Source organism: Maylandia zebra, linkage group LG8, assembly GCF_041146795.1.
Source record: "Maylandia zebra isolate NMK-2024a linkage group LG8, Mzebra_GT3a, whole genome shotgun sequence".
Classification (NCBI taxonomy): Eukaryota; Metazoa; Chordata; class Actinopteri; order Cichliformes; family Cichlidae; genus Maylandia; species Maylandia zebra.
This window is the reverse complement of record NC_135174.1, coordinates 78,581-95,211: the sequence shown is the minus strand read 5'-3', so window position 1 is coordinate 95,211 and position 16,631 is coordinate 78,581. Positions and strand designations below refer to the sequence as shown.

The 16,631-nt window shown below is 42.8% G+C and overlaps 1 protein-coding gene across 6 annotated transcripts in view; it reads right to left on the bottom strand.

The window, feature by feature from the left end:
- LOC112433059 (rab3 GTPase-activating protein catalytic subunit-like) overlaps positions 1 to 16,354 on the bottom strand; it is a 41,428-nt gene extending 25,074 nt beyond the window's left edge. Inside the window, exons 1-4 of one of the 6 annotated variants that reach the window (XM_076887136.1) lie at positions 16,155 to 16,352; positions 15,290 to 15,422; positions 14,913 to 14,983; positions 13,991 to 14,120 (exon numbers count right to left, since the gene is read on the bottom strand). In XM_076887136.1, coding sequence (XP_076743251.1) covers positions 13,991 to 14,120; positions 14,913 to 14,932 — 150 coding nt within the window. In that variant the 5' untranslated portion in view covers positions 14,933 to 14,983; positions 15,290 to 15,422; positions 16,155 to 16,352. Of the gene's footprint in view, positions 1 to 13,990; positions 14,121 to 14,912; positions 14,984 to 15,289; positions 15,423 to 16,154 lie in introns of all 6 variants that reach the window. The other 5 variants (XM_076887137.1, XM_076887138.1, XM_076887139.1 and 2 more) reach the window with 5 other exon arrangements.
- Between the last annotated feature and the right edge of the window lie 277 nt (positions 16,355 to 16,631).

Sequence of the window (16,631 nt, the reverse complement as noted above, 5' to 3'; positions counted from 1 at the left end):
AGTACAAAGAGCCGTGCCGACAGATTTCTGTCTTTGTCACATCAGCTTTTTCTTTATCATGTAGAAAAACAGTTAAATATGTCATCTTTACACTGACAGAAAGGAGAATTTCACTGGTCCAGCATACAGGGAGTGCAGAATTATTAGGCAAATGAGTATTTTGTCCACATCATCCTCTTCATGCATGTTGTCTTACTCCAAGCTGTATAGGCTCGAAAGCCTACTACCAATTAAGCATATTAGGTGATGTGCATCTGTGTAATGAGAAGGGGTGTGGTCTAATGACATCAACACCCTATATCAGGTGTGCATAATTATTAGGCAACATCCTTTCCTTTGGCAAAATGGGTCAAAAGAAGGACTTGACAGGCTCAGAAAAGTCAAAAATAGTGAGATATCTTGCAGAGGGATGCAGCCGTCTCAAAATTGCAAAGCTTCTGAAGCGTGATCATCGAACAATCAAGCGTTTCATTCAAAATAGTCAACAGGGTCGCAAGAAGCGTGTGGAAAAACCAAGGCGCAAAATAACTGCCCATGAACTGAGAAAAGTCAAGCGTGCAGCTGCCAAGATACCACTTGCCACCAGTTTGGCCATATTTCAGAGCTGCAACATCACTGGAGTGCCCAAAAGCACAAGGTGTGCAATACTCAGAGACATGGCCAAGGTAAGAAAGGCTGAAAGACGACCACCACTGAACAAGACACACAAGCTGAAACGTCAAGACTGGGCCAAGAAATATCTCAAGACTGGTTTTTCTAAGGTTTTAGGGACTGATGAAATGAGAGTGAGTCTTGATGGGCCAGATGGATGGGCCCGTGGCTGGATTGGTAAAGGGCAGAGAGCTCCAGTCCGACTCAGACGCCAGCAAGGTGGAGGTGCAGTACTGGTTTGGGCTGGTATCATCAAAGATGAGCTTGTGGGGCCTTTTCGGGTTGAGGATGGAGTCAAGCTCAACTCCCAGTCCTACTGCCAGTTTCTGGAAGACACCTTCTTCAAGCAGTGGTACAGGAAGAAGATTTAGATTAGATTAGATAGACCTTTATTAATCCCTCGGGTGGGTTCCTCTGGGAAATTCGATTTCCAAAAAAGCACAGCACCGACAGAAGTTACAGAGTTACAGAATATTATATATATATATATATATATATATATATATATATATATATATATATATATACACACACATATATATAAATACAGAGACAATATAAATAAAATATACGAAGGGGATAAATAGAATAAATAGGAATAAAAATAAAAATACAAGTGAATTGCACATTTCAAGTATTGAGTCTATTGCACTGTTGACTATTTACAAAAAGTATTGCACAAGGTATTGTACAGTGAGGTGAAGAGGCACTACAGCTTAGTTGTTCCCCCCTCCTTTGTCCTCCTGTCTCCCCTCCCTCTCCCCTCCAGAGAGGAGTTAAACAGTCTGATGGCGTGTGGGACAAAGGAGTTTTTAAGTCTGTTAGTTCTTGTCTTGGGGAGAAGCAACCTGTCACTGAACAGACTCTTCTGGTTGTTAATGGCCGTGTGCAGAGGATGCCCAGCATTGTCCATAATGTCCATCAGTTTCTTTAATGTCCTTTTCTCTGCCACTGTCACCAGAGTGTCCAGCTTCATGCCGACCACAGAGCTAGCCCTCCTGATCAGTTTCTCCAGCCTGGATGAGTCCTTCTTTGCTGTGCTGCTCCCCCAGCACACCACAGCATAGAAAAGTACTCCAGCAACCACCGACTGGTAAAACATCCTCAGGAGCTTCCTGCAGATGTTAAAAGACCTCAGCCTCCTGAGGAAGTACAGTCGGCTTTGGGCTTTTTTATACAGGTGCTCTGTGTTGCATGACCAGTCCAGTTTATTGTCCACCCACAGCCCGAGGTACTTGTACTTGTTGACCACCTCCACCTCCTCCCCCTCTATCTGAACCGGTAGTGGACCTTCTCTGGACCTCCCGAAGTCCACAACCAGTTCCTTAGTCTTTGAGGTGTTGAGTTGCAGGTGGTTTGTGTGACTCCATGCGACAAAGTTCCTCACCAGACTTCTGTACTCCTCTTCCTGATCATCCCAGATACACCCCATGATGGCTGTGTCGTCTGCAAACTTCTGAATATGGCATAATTCAGAGTTGTAGCAGAAGTCAGAGGTGTACAGGGTGAAGAGAAGAGGGGACAGCACAGTTCCCTGTGGTGCTCCTGTGCTGCTGACCACAGTGTCAGACGTGATGTCCTTCAGCCTGACGTACTGTGGTCTGTCGGTGAGGTAGTCGGAGATCCAAGCCACCAGGCAGGGGTCCACCTCCATCCTGTTCAGTTTTTCCTGAAGCATACAGGGCCGGATGGTATTAAAGGCACTGGAAAAGTCAAGAAACAGGATCCTGACCGTGCCTTTTCCCCCATCCAGGTGTGAGTGGGCTCTGTGTAGGAGGTACAGGATGGCATCCTCCACTCCGACACCCGCCTTGTATGCAAACTGTAGTGGGTCCTGGGCATGTTGTACCTGTGGTCGGAGGAGGTTGAGGAAGAGCCGCTCTAGAGTCTTCATAAGATGTGACGTCAGTGCCACCGGTCGGAAGTCATTCAGCTCATTGGGCCGGTTCCTTTTAGGGACCGGGACGATGCAGGATGTCTTCCATAGGGTGGGCACTCTCCCCAGTCGCAGACTGAGGTTGAAGACTCGTTGTAGCGGCTCCCCAAGTTCAGCAGCACACGCCTTTAGCATCCTAGGACACACCTTGTCTGGGCCTGCTGCCTTTCTGGGGCGAAGCTTCCTCAGTTGTCTCCTGACCTGATCCACTGTGACACTGGGAGATGTTTGGGAGGAGGGGAGGGGGGGAGATGTCTTGCTGCTGAGAGAGGGATTGGAGGAGGGGGGTGTCATGGTGTCAGGAAGGGGGGGAAGCGAGGGAGGTAGGAGAGTGGGGATTGGACTCTGTAGTGAAGGTGAGGGTGGGGGGGTTGTGGGCTGGTCAAACCTGTTGAAGAAGTTGTTGAGTTCGTTTGCCTTCTCCACAGTCCCCCCCCCCCCACTGTGCTTTTCTTGGTGTTGTGGCCTGTGATGGTTTTCACACCATTCCAGACCTCCCTCATATTGTTCCTCTCCAACTTCTGCTCCACCTTCCTCCTGTAGGTGTCCTTTGCTTCCCTCAGGCAGCGTTTCACCTCCCGCTGTGCTGCCTTCATCTCCTCCTTCACTTTGCTCCTGAAAGCCTTCTTCTTCATGTTGAGGACAGCTTTGACTTCCTGTGTTACCCACGGTTTGTTATTAGGATAACACCGTACCGTCTTAGCAGGGGCGACCGTGTCCACACAAAAGTTGAGGTAGTCTGTAAGACAGTGTGTCGCCCCCTCTATGTCCTCACCATGTGGGCTCAGGAGCACATCCCAGTCTGTGGTGTCATAGCAGTCTCTCAGAGCATCCTCCTTTTCTGGGGTCCATCTCCGGATGGAGCGCGTTGTGACAGGCTGCCTTTGGACGAGGGGTGTGTATTGTGGCTGTAGGTAAACCAGGTTGTGGTCTGACTTCCCTAGTGGGGGGAGGGGGGTGGCTCTGTATGCATCTCTCACATTAGCATACAGTAGGTCAATTGTCCTGTTGCTCCTTGTGGGACAATTCACAAACTGGTGAAAAGCAGCCAGAGTAGAGTCCAGTGTGGCATGGTTAAAGTCTCCAGATATAATAATGAAAGCCTCGGGGTTTTGTGTCTGAAGTCTTGCTGTGACTGTGTGTATTTTCTCACAGGCAGCTGTTGCGTCGGCCCTCGGAGGGATGTAAACACACACACAGATCACATGACTGAACTCCCGAGGTAGATAATATGGCCGCAAGCTAACAGCTAGCAGCTCCAGGTCCGGACGGCATACCGAAACTTTAACGGAGACGTGTCCAGGGTTACAGTATCTGTTGTTAACGTAGACAATGAGTCCCCCACCTCTGCTTTTTCCGCTGGCCTGCGTGTCCCTATCGGCTCTCACGGATGTAAAACCGCATAGGTCTACGTTAGCCTGCGGCGTTAGCTCGGTTAGCCACGTCTCCGTGAAGATAAACAAGCTGCACTCACGGTATAGTCTGTGGTTGTTCAGAGCGCACAGTTCGTCAATCTTATTCTGTAACGAGTTCACGTTGCCCATGATCACTGTCGGGATTGATGGTTTGAATCACCTCCGGTGATCCGCTCTCCTCGCTCCAGCTTTGCAGCCTCTGTAGCTCCTCTTTAGCTCGGCCGGGATGTTGTGTCGCATGCCGGTCTGTCCCTTTGTTTTTAGTGCCAGCAGCTCCGCTCTCGAATAGATGAAGGAACTGGTTCCAGAAGTTTTAAAAAGTGCATTATCCATCTTGTATCGCTATATCTAAGAGGTATAAGTAGAGGAAGGTGAAAAAAAGTTTGAAAAGCCTAGTCTAAAAAAGTTAAAGTTAATAAAAAAGGTGCGGTGTTGCAGAGCTACTTGGAAAGGCTGCCGTCACTCCAGCGCCATCTTAGATTCATCTAAGAAGTCTGCATCCTTCAAGAAAAACATGATTTTCATGCAGGACAATGCTCCATCACACGCGTCCAAGTACTCCACAGCGTGGCTGGCAAGAAAGGGTATAAAAGAAGAAAAACTAATGACATGGCCTCCTTGTTCACCTGATCTGAACCCCATTGAGAACCTGTGGTCCATCATCAAATGTGAGATTTACAAGGAGGGAAAACAGTACACCTCTCTGAACAGTGTCTGGGAGGCTGTGGTTGCTGCTGCACGCAATGTTGATGGTGAACAGATCAAAACACTGACAGGATCCATGGATGGCAGGCTTTTGAGTGTCCTTGCAAAGAAAGGTGGCTATATTGGTCGCTGATTTGTTTTTGTTTTGTTTTTGAATGTCAGAAATGTATATTTGTGAATGTGGAGATGTTATATTGGTTTCACTGGTAAAAATAAATAATTGAAATGGGTATATATTTGTTTTTTGTTAAGTTGCCTAATAATTATGCACAGTAATAGTCACCTGCACACACAGATATCCCCCTAAAATAGCTCAAACTAAAAACAAACTAAAAACTACTTCCAAAAACATTCAGCTTTGATATTAATGAGTTTTTTGGGTTCATTGAGAACATGGTTGTTGTTCAATAATAAAATTATTCCTCAAAAATACAACTTGCCTAATAATTCTGCACTCCCTGTACAGTGAGCCACAGCCGCCCTATTTTGAAACTTCTTACATTTTCTCGTTACTTTTGGTTCAACAAATTTGCAGGGAGTTATTGTTTCTGTCACTCTGAGCCTTCATTTAAAATAATCACCAGGGGACGTCACATAAAAAGAGATGACGTGTGCCATAGTAAAGGGTCCAAGTGGGCCGCTGTGTGGTTTTGATTTTTTGGCACAGCTCTGGAACGACTGCAGGTGTCCATAAGTTGTGGCCGCGGTACTTCAGCATCTAATGAGCCCTACAGAAGACGATCAAGCATAAAGGGAGTAACATGTCGTGGCAGGTAATTTCAAATGCAACGTTTCTATCAGCTGTGGAGATCAGGGAAATTATTTCACTGCTATGGTTCATGGTCATCATCATTACCATTGCAGTAATGACATTAATAACATAATCTACAGCATTGATATTGTATTCAGATGTTTAAACATATTGGTAGCCAATTAGCCTTTATTACAGGTGCAGTTATAACCACGTTAAACTGTTGAGTTAAATCTATAATCTTAAATGCTTTTGAATGCTTGTTATAATCTTAAATGTGTATGTGCTGATTCTGTTGCATTATAAAAGAAAGGCCTAACTCAGTACACTCTGTGTTAAAGTAGACAGGAAGCACAGGCTTTTGCAGAGCGTGCTTGTCAAAGTGAAAGTGACTTTGAGGAGCTGTGTGGATGCTATTTGAATAACCAGGTTATTCATTATTGTCTTTTATTCATTTATATCTTTTGATTAGGTTATTATGCACATGAGAATTGGCCTCTCTTCTCATAAGACAAAGTTCGTGTGAGGTCGAGCCACACACACACACACACACACACACACACACACACACACACACACACACACACACACACCTGCACACACTGTAGGTAGGCTTATGTTCTAGGTGAGAGTTCAGATATATTTTCTTGCAACGGCATTTTTGTGCGTGCAGAATTGCTAGTTTGTTGCAGAGCATGGCCCGAGGTTTTGGAGAAGCGAGAGTCAGAAGATGGACCTGGCATGGAGACGAGGCGATGTTCTTTTCAAACTGTGTTAAAAGTCATTGTGGTTTTGATTTGACGTATGCATGTATTGTATCTGATGACGCATGAGGGGGCGTTAACCCTGATGAATCAAAAGCAATCTGAAGTGTCTTTTTGGGCGGAGATCTACAGCTGATGTTTTGCAGTGTACATCTCACCACGCTGCGTGTGGTCATTAAAATCAATTGTTTGACCAAGCTCTTCTGGACCATGGTTGTTTTTACTCTCCTCCTAAATATTGAACCCTTAACACAGCTCAACAAACATCAGCAAACACACAAACTGTTTTTGTGCAGTTTGTTTCACAGTGTGTTGCAGCTAAAAGCTGCTGTATTTCACAGAGACAGAAACGAGTTTGAGATAACTTCACTCAGAGATGGAGAAAGAATACAGGACAGGAAGAGGAGAGCTTATATTTAAAGGTATGGACTGCTCAGGACTGCTTGATGCAAATTTAAAGCTTGCATGGATTTCCTCATGTTCTCATATTGTGAAACACGCTGCAAAGCAAACCAACTGTGTTATTTAAAGAGCACATGAAAATCCTCTGCAGGTTAGTGCAAGATAATCAGGTTAGTTTACAGTAAAGAACTGCGTGTGACTGATGCACAATGGCTGTGGTGCTCGTGGTCTGTTACATCAAGTGTAACAGAGATGGATATGAATTTCAGCTGGTGATGCTTAAATATAGAAAAAAAAGACTGTGTAAATAGCGTCCTGTCAGTGTAGAGGGTGGAAATCAGCCAGGACAGTTCATGAAATACCTGCTTGCATCTTGTTGATTTGTGTAAAGAGCCACTACAGCTGATTTTAGGGTTCCCCCACTCTAAGATGGAAACCCCTGCTGAGCAAAATGAACAAAGGCTGCTCTCAGTTTTGCCAGAAAACATCTCAATGATCCCCGAGACTTTTGGGAAAATACTCTGTGGCCTGTTGAACTATCTCTGCTGCTCGTCTGCAGAAGTGACGAGTATCTCAGCCTTCCACACAGTGAGCCTTGTCTCTTCCTTCAGATTGTATCATGGACTTAAGATCTGTGGTTTGATCTCTCCTGGTTTATTTCTCAATGATCTCACTTGCTACAGTGACTACAATAAAAACATCCCGTTTGTGGAACAGCACATATGTGTCTGATCACTCTGCACTGCTCGCTCAATACAAATCCCACCGCCAGTAAGGACCTCAGTCACAAAGAGAAAACCTCAACACATGCACAACACATGAATCCCAGCTGTCATAATGTGCACCAAAAAGGGATTAATACTGTTTTTTCTGCCCTTGCAGCGCTTTCTGTCATCTAGAGCCAGTTAATGTTTCCAGACCAGCCCTAAAGAAGTGAAAATGAATCCACTGTGTGTGCACACATGTCATTGTTTTTAAGCCCCACAGATACAATCATAGTTTAACTGTACAATGCAATGTAGTCCAAATAATCCAGCACATATACAGCAGTGTTAGGGTTCAAATATCAAGGAGGGATACAGGAGGTAATCCAAAAAAATAACAACACTGATCCGGCCGGGTGAAGTCAAATGATGATTTTAATGACACGCGTGGAGAGACGACCGCTGTACGCAGACAGCATCGATCTCTAACTAACAATGCACGAGCAGATGTTTTATACCATTAGGGCTTAAATTTAATGACGCCCCTTCAACGTCAAACAGATACAATAGATACGTAGGTTTCACAACCAAAAAAGTTTCATTAACGATTTTAAAAAAAGTTCAAAAGAGCATCTTATTCGCCTCCGCGCCAGGTGTCTTCCGGTGGCTGACTCCCCTCGCTTCTCCAAAACCTCGAACCATGCTCTGCAACAAACTAGCAATTCTGCACGCACAAAAATGCAGTGACCAGCAAATATTTGAACTCCTTGAACTCTTTCAAAATGCTATATTTTAGGTTTTACCTTTGGTAGAATCACACTTTTACTTTTCTGTGTTCGTGTATTTGAAGTGAAATTAAAGCTAATTATGGTTCAATGGCAAGAAAGTGAAAGTGGAAAGTGCTAAAAATAGAGAATTATCCTTTTAAGTGAATCTAAATATTTTCCTTCCTCTGTCTAAAAAAAAAGATTCATCTCCTCTCTCTGTTTATACCAACTCTACTGTCTGACTGGCTTTTGGAGACTCAGATTTGAAGCCAAACAGAAAAATCAATTTTGTTTTCACTGAATGTTTTCTAACAGTAAATATTTTTCTAACATTTGTTTCCAGTTTCTGTCTTTTCATGTGTTGTCCCTTAATCTGAACTGGAACCAAATGAAGCAGAGTGTAATCACCTACGAGCCATCCCGTCACAGTGAGTGGAAGCTACAGTATCATATACTGGCTCTTTGTGATTTACAATGTGAGCTATTCATGGTGGCCTAAAACAAACTGTGTGCATGCTCCTGTTGTTAAAGGGAATCCTCCTGCAAAGCCACAAGTCAGCGTCACCTCTGTTTCCTGGGCCCTATTTCAGGAAGCCGGTTTAGTGCAAGCTCTGAGTAAGTACACCCTGAGTTAACGAAAACTCTGGGTTTTCGGTTTCACAAAGCGAGTTTAGATTAATTCTGAGTGAGTTACTATGACGACACACTCCGTGAAGCTAACCTGCCCCCTAGCAGGTTTACTTCAACTAACCCTGACGTTCTCCGCCTCTTTGTCAGAAACCTGACTGTAGGAAGTGTCAGACATGGCGTGTCCCTTCCTTGAAGAGCCAGTAGATGTTGAAGCCCAAATTCTCCACAGAGCTCTCCGCCGGGAGAGAGTGATTAGAGCGCGTTCGGACATTTTATCATTTCCTGATGATTTTCTGTGTGAACGTTACCGTTTTTCAGCACAATCTATAATTTATTTGAATAACATCCTCAGGCCTAATATTGCTCATGTGACACATCACGGACATCCTCTCAGTTCTGTACATATTATTTGTATTGCACTTCGGTTTTTTGCAAACGGGAGCTTTCTGTATAATATTGGTGATGCTGAGCACGTTTCCAAGGCTACCGTCTGTCGGGCAGTCAGGAATGTTACAGTTGCACTGAAACGTCTCCTGTACTCGTCTGTGGTGTTCCCCGGTCATAGACCCACAAGATTTATCAAAGAGGGATGCCACAAAATTGCAGGTAGCAGGATGAACAAAACTTAATACATGATGTGGTGATACTTGAACTACTACTTAAATTTTACATTTATTCTCACGGTTCCCAGGCGTGATTGGCTGTAGAGATGGCACTCACATTCCAATCATTGCTCCTTCAGTAAATGAAGGAGCCTATGTGAACAGGAAGTCTTTCCACAGCATTAATGTACAGGTACATAGTTCCCTGTAGCATTTCAAACTAACAAATCATTTCATTATAGTAATGGATGCTAATTTGTGTTCTCTGCACTGTGAAGATCATATGTGATGCTGCCAACATTATCACAAATGTGGAAGCCAACTGCTCAGCCTCTGTGAGTGGTGGTGGAGGACCCCCACCTGTTTTTCGGGCCTCCGCTTTTTTTTCTGTTGGCTATAACAGGTCACATTTGAGCATACAGAGTAAGCAAATATGTACTTGTAATGTGCTCAGATAATTTCAATAAGTGCTTACAGAGGGGAAATTAATGTAGCCTCTAACTGCAATTGATTTACAAACAGACCAAGCACTATGGCTCATAATACAATTACACCTCACCTGTTTGGACTATATTTTTATATTTCATCTTTACTTGCTGCCAGGAACGTTTGGGGCCTGTTGGGTTGCACCTGCGCTCACATCACATCACAAAATCAAATGTATGAAATAAAAAATAAAATAAAATATAATGAAATATAATAAGATAACGTGTTAAATGGGTGGAAATCCCTAGATCAATGTTTAAATTAACACTCATGCATTGACTCTGTCGGCTTTGTTTTGCCATGCATGCTCCCTTTCTTTTGCAGCTGAGGCTGTGTTACTTTTTTCCCGCAAAATTTGCATGTTATCGGCATATACTGCCATCAGAATTTCGGCCTGAAGCGCTGTAAGATACATTGACCGCGCCTTCTTTCCCTCCGTCTCCATGGTGACTCGCTTAATCTGTGCTCCACTAATCAGGGCTTTATGTATCCTCGTGCGCGCGCTTAACTTGGGGTTAAAGCAACTCCGCGTTGATTGAACTAATTGTTATCAGCCTTTCTGAAACCGAATATTCCGAGTTGGACAGTTCGGGGTTACTCAACCCTGAGTATCGTTTTTCACTCTGAGTTTTCTAAACCGGCTTCCTGAAATAGGGCCCTGCTTGTCCAAAGTGAACCGTGATGAAAAGATCAATTCATACAGAAATGAAGCAGGAGTATCAGTCATGGACGCACGAGTTTGTTTGTTTTGTGGAACCACAAGGGAGCCTGGAGTGACTGGAGCTCCACTGGATCATCACCAGTAGGAAGAAAAAAAAAACCACCACGTGGAACTTTTTTGTAGAATCGTTGCAAATTTTCCAGCACACAGTGGATGTGATCTGGGAATGCAGTTTCTTGCAACGTGTACTCAGATATTTATGCAATACTTATGTAAGAATGCTGTTTGTTGACTTCAGCTCAGCATTCAGTACAGGCATTCCCTCCAAGCTGATCACCAAACTTGTGGATTTTGGACTCAGCAACTCCAGGCGACCATGGTTCAGGGGATTGGGAAGCTCATCTATAACTGGAAGGTTGCCGGTTTGATCCCCCTGGTCGTTGTGTCCTTAGACAAGACGCTATATAAATGTAATCCATTATTATTATTATTATCATTATTATTATTATCATTATTATTATTATTATCTGTACCTGGATCATGGACTTTCTGACCAACAGACCCTGGCATGTAAGGTCAGGCTATAACTGCTCTACCACCATCACACTCAACACTGGCACTCCACAGGGCTGTGTGCTGAGCCCGTTCCTCTATGACTGCAGACCTCGGTCCGGATCCAACTCCATCATCCAGTCTGCAGATGACACCGCGGTGACTGTCTCATCAGAGACAATGATGAGTCTGCTACAGGGAAGAGTAAAGCACCTAGCTGTGTGGTGCTGACAATAACCTGCTCCTGAATACCAGCAAAACCAAAGAGCTCATTGTGGACTTCAGGAGGGAGAACAGAGACCCCCATGTCCCCATCTACATAAATGGCACAGCTGTTGAATGGGTCTCCAGCTTCAAGTTCTTGGGGACCCACATCTCTGAGAATCTGTCCTGGTCAACTGACACCTCCAGCCTGGTCAAGAAGGCCCATCAGCGCCTTTTTTTTCCTTGAGGACACTGAAGAAGAACCACCTGTCTACTGACATACTGGTTAACTTCTACCACTATGTGATAGAGAGCATCCTGACCAACTGTGTCACACTCTGGTATGGGAACTGTTGCTGGCCACAAGGCACTGCAGCGGGTTGGGCAGTTTTCACCACAGGGCCTCCACTTCCTGCCATTGAGGATGTCCACAAGAAGAGATGTCTATGCCGAGCACGCATCATTCTCAGGGACTCCTCTCATCCTGCCAATAAACTCCTCCAGCTCCTCCCCCCCAGAAGGTGCTACAGGAGCCTTCAGACTAAAACCAGCAGGTTTAGGAACAGCTCCTCCCCCACAGCTGTCACCCTACTGAACTCAGCCCCCGCTGAACCTTTCCATCCACACTCACTGAACCCTTCTACACTCCTCCTCCCAGTGACCATGATTTCATTCTCAACATTGTTACGTTCTAAGTCTAGGCGTGTCTTGAACGCAACACAACATTGGCCCACCACACTCCACCCAAAACAAGAACCCAAACAATAGTATCTTTTAAAATGCTAAGCAGCCATTTATTTGCTTCAGCAGTGAGCAGTGCCGAAAATAAACAAAACTCCCTAATGGTCCCTACGCTTTCCTACCCAAAATGAAAAACCAAACAAAAGACAATTCACTTACCTAACTCGCTACATGAAAAACAGGAGAAAACTTAATCAACAAAAATGGCTTCTCACGCCTACTAGGCTGCTGCAGTGAACAATATATAAATCAAATTCAAATCAAATTCAAATTCAAATTTTATTTGTCACACACACACAACCATACACAGTATGACATGGGGGTGAAATGCTTGTAGCTGTACAATGCCCGACCATTAGATGACAGAAGAAAAGTTTTACAATATTTACAATTTACTACAAAAATTTACAAATTAACTTAGGAATTTACAGTAAAGAATGTGCAAATAGCAGAAGAGATTATAAAGATAAGGATTATAAATTATAGGAATTATAGAATTATAGGAAATGTGTGGTGGTGCGTGTGGTGACGTGTGTGAGAGTCCAGTCTTATAGTGACGTGTTTGGGAGAGTGGTGGAAAAAAGGTGGAAAAAATACAAGGTGGAAAAAAAAACAACTCAATTGCTACTTTACAAATCTATTTACAGCTATATACAAAACTACGATACCAACACCACAATGATCACGACGCATGACAAACTGAAACACAGGGCTTAAATACATAGAGGGAGCAATCAGGAAACGGACAACAGGAGGGAAACACAGCTGGGGCAAATCAGAACTGACGAGACAAGGAAGCGTAACCTGAACACACTGAGATAAGACAGACCTTCAAAGTAAAACAGGAAACACATAACAGTCACGCCTAACACAAAACACTGACAACATTGGATCGTAACAACATTCACCACATGCTCACATTGGTTACTGCTATAGTTTTACGACACTGACAGTCTCTGTTATAGTGCCTACACTGTTCACTGTTACAGTCTGTTCAGAGAGCTACGCTTCCACTGCTGTAGATATATTCATAGCACTCTGTAGATCTGTTTACCTCACACCGATACATCTGCATATATGTAGCACATCTGTATATTTGTTCACAGTACACCTGTATATCTGCCCATCTGTACAGCAATACAGAACATCTGTATGCTACACCATCTGTATATCTGTACATATGTATACAACAGTACATCTGTATATCTGCTCTCTACTGAACTTATACATAATCTGCTCTTATTGCACTTACTGATTAGATGCAAACTGTATTTTGTTACCCTGTATTTAGACATGTGTAATGACAAACGTTGAATTCTAAATGCTATCCTAAACATTTAAACAGCTACAGGAGAAGTTTTTAGAAGACCAGTAAAGAGAGCATGGAGGCAGGTGGAGGATGCCAAGTCCACTGTATCTACACACTTCCTGTTTCCACCTCATCCTTCCAGTGCTTTACTACTATGGGCTCAATTGTGGTCATAAATATTTTGTACTTGTAAATCAGTTTTGTACTTGTAAATCAGGATTTGTGTGTGTAAAAAAGATTTGTGTGTGGACTTATCCAAAAAATATGTGTGAAAGTCTGCACTAAACTTTCAAGTTACAAGTACGAATTTTGAGCCTATTTTTCTTCCTCTCATCTGATTGGCCAATGTCATGTCAATCACAAATTTAACTATCCAATCAGAGAACACGATTGCGTGTCCCGCGAAAAATTGGCAACACAAAAAAAGAGAAATGAAATGACTATTTAGTGTATATCAATGTGTGTGTCTCCTATATGATATATGCAAGTGACATTTTTTACTGTAACAGCGATTCATACAGGAAAATAATGACCAATGACCGCAGCCGCGTTGTACATTTTTTTCAGTTTCAATATTTTTTTCGGTTTCATGTCAAGGTGGCATTGTTCTGATCCCATACACACACAAATCCTGATTTACAAGTACAAAATATTTATGACCACAATTTGAGCCCATATACTCACTCTACCACAGCTGCCTTTGAACTTGCCTGGGCCAGGTCTGAGTCCAGCTTTGCTACTCCTGCCAGGTCACATGACACAGGGGTGTGGTCTGATGTCAGCAGGCAGGTCAGTGGAGCCCTCTGGTGATGGATATATGGCAGTGAAGCAGGAGGAGGCCTGAGAACATACAGCAGGCTTAACTAGCAGGACAAAGTAGCATGTAGTACTTGAAGGAGTCATCACAGCCAATCAGCTTCCATTTTCAGGAAAATGGAACATCACATAAATATTTCTCTTCTTTGATTTTCATCAATGTATTTCCTTTGATAGATTTTCCGTCAACACTTCTGCTTGATCAGAAGTTCATAGGCAGTTCCTGTCACTCTACAATAAAACAATGTAAAGGCTGCCCTCTCTGCCCTCCCACTAGCTGACACAAGTAAACTGTGCTAAGATGCTCTACATGGACTAAGGTTCTTGGCCACACACATATAGATTTAGTTAGCTGTAGAAATCCATGCCATGAAGCTCCCAGCGCACATTTTTGATGCTTCTGTCTGTGGAAGAGCAGGTTTGGAGCTCTGCAGAGCCTTGGTGACTTTTACTGACTATGCACCCCTACCCATTTATTATGAACTAACAGCACAACGGTTTGTGCTTTTTTCTATAATACACATGTATGATTTAGATTTGTACTTATGTGGCAGCTATTCACTGACCTGACAAAGTTATTTTCCATAAAAACTAAAAGTGTTGAAATTCTCAGAAAATGAATGAGACGTGCATGCAATTTGACATATTTTATTGTTTTCTGTGTGTGTTTGTCTGTGTGAAGTTTTGATGTGTATGTGAAAAACACAATTTTGAAAACACAGGAAAAAGACCTCAAGACATGTTTTCCTTTACTTTCTATGAAACAAAAATTCCCACCAAGGCTTTTCAGTGTGAAATTTAGTGTATAGAAAATACCTGTGCCAGGTTGTCTCCATCTAGTGGTGAACATGGCCTCACCACTACACCACCATCAGGTGAGCTTTTCACTGTGCACAGTGACACAAAAGTCATTTAACAATTTTTAAAAAAAAGCAATGTTACAGATTCAGTAAGAACTGAAGTTTATCATAATCCTTCAAGTTTCACTCAGTAACAGCAGCTTTTTAATATTATTGGCTATAGTTTAGAGTCACATTTATATGAAATGTCAAACAATCACAGAGTGACACTGAACTAAACAATCAATGCCATGTGAGTTGTTCTTGTTTGTTCTTTATCTCAGATTTATTGTAAGCAGCGGGAGTAGAAGCTAAAGAAAAATAGTAAAGATATGAATGAATCTCTGCTCTTACAGCTTTTATTGTGCCATAATGTCTGCTTTGAAACCGTCCTCTTGCTCGTCTCTTGGATGCTCACCTCTTCTTCATCTTTCCTGTTCCTTTCACCAAACTGCTGCACTCTCGTTCTCTCCTCTCGCCTCCTCTTCTGGTTATAATTAGGATGCAGTCAGCATGTGCCAAACAAACTCCCCCCAAATCGATCATGTTTGATATGATGATGACGTTTTTAACATCTTATTTATGCACTTGTTGGGTGGGAAAGAGTAAACAAAGATGGGGCATAGAAGCAGAACTGATACGTGTGGCGGGACAGTAACTGTGTGTGTATGTGTAAGCATTTAAACACTGCAGAGAGTCAAATTAACAGTAACACTATTTTGTCTAAGTCCGCCATTGTAGAAATTCATTTCACCGAAACAATAACATGGCGCACAATGTGACAATAAACGTATAAAACACAAATTCTTACCTAGCAGGAGAATAAATAATCAGTATTTTAAGGCTACTGCATGTATAGATGTCACTGCTTGCTCACATAAGCTAGCTCTGAGACCCGCCAGAGTTTACGCCACAGTTGACTGTCGCGAAAGAGTCGTAAATCACCGGCATTGTAAAACTTAAAATGATTCCAGGGCATGTTATAAAACACCCAATAGATGTACTGGATATTAAACGGTATCAAACGACTAAATGAACACAGGGTTACAATTACATGCTCACGTCGTCACATCGAGTTTATTCATTAATCATCAGAGTTCAACAATGTTACATCCAGTTGAAAACAGCTTCACTAACGCCAGCAAAACAGGCTAACAGTATATAAGAGCACAGAAACAGCCGTGCTTATCGACAGCTCGACATATCCTCAACAACTCACCTCAGTATGTGTAACCCGTTCATGTGTTACGCCTGTTGTTCTTGCGTTGTGTTCTGGTGTGAAAGTAAGAGGCAGGAGACAGTACTGGGTCTTTGGCTCTTTACTGCACATCTGCAACACAGAAACATGTGTCTGATCTGTGTGTGTCACGCGACTGCCAGTACACCTCTCCTCCGGCCATGTTGAAAGGAGCTGTGTCTGCAGCTTCATTAACACTACAATAATATAATGAATCAAATACAACAAATTGTTTTAAAACATTAACTTAAGCTCTCAAAAACAAAAAGCACAAAATAAATAATATGTCACTGAAAAAAACATCAAAAACAACTTATAAGAACAATAAACAAAATAATTCAAAAACAAATAAACAGTCAGATAAATACAATTCAATAACCAGGACCCAATATTCTGGTACTTATAGTTCAAACATTATACTTCAGTACAATTATATTAATAACCGCCATCTAACAGGCA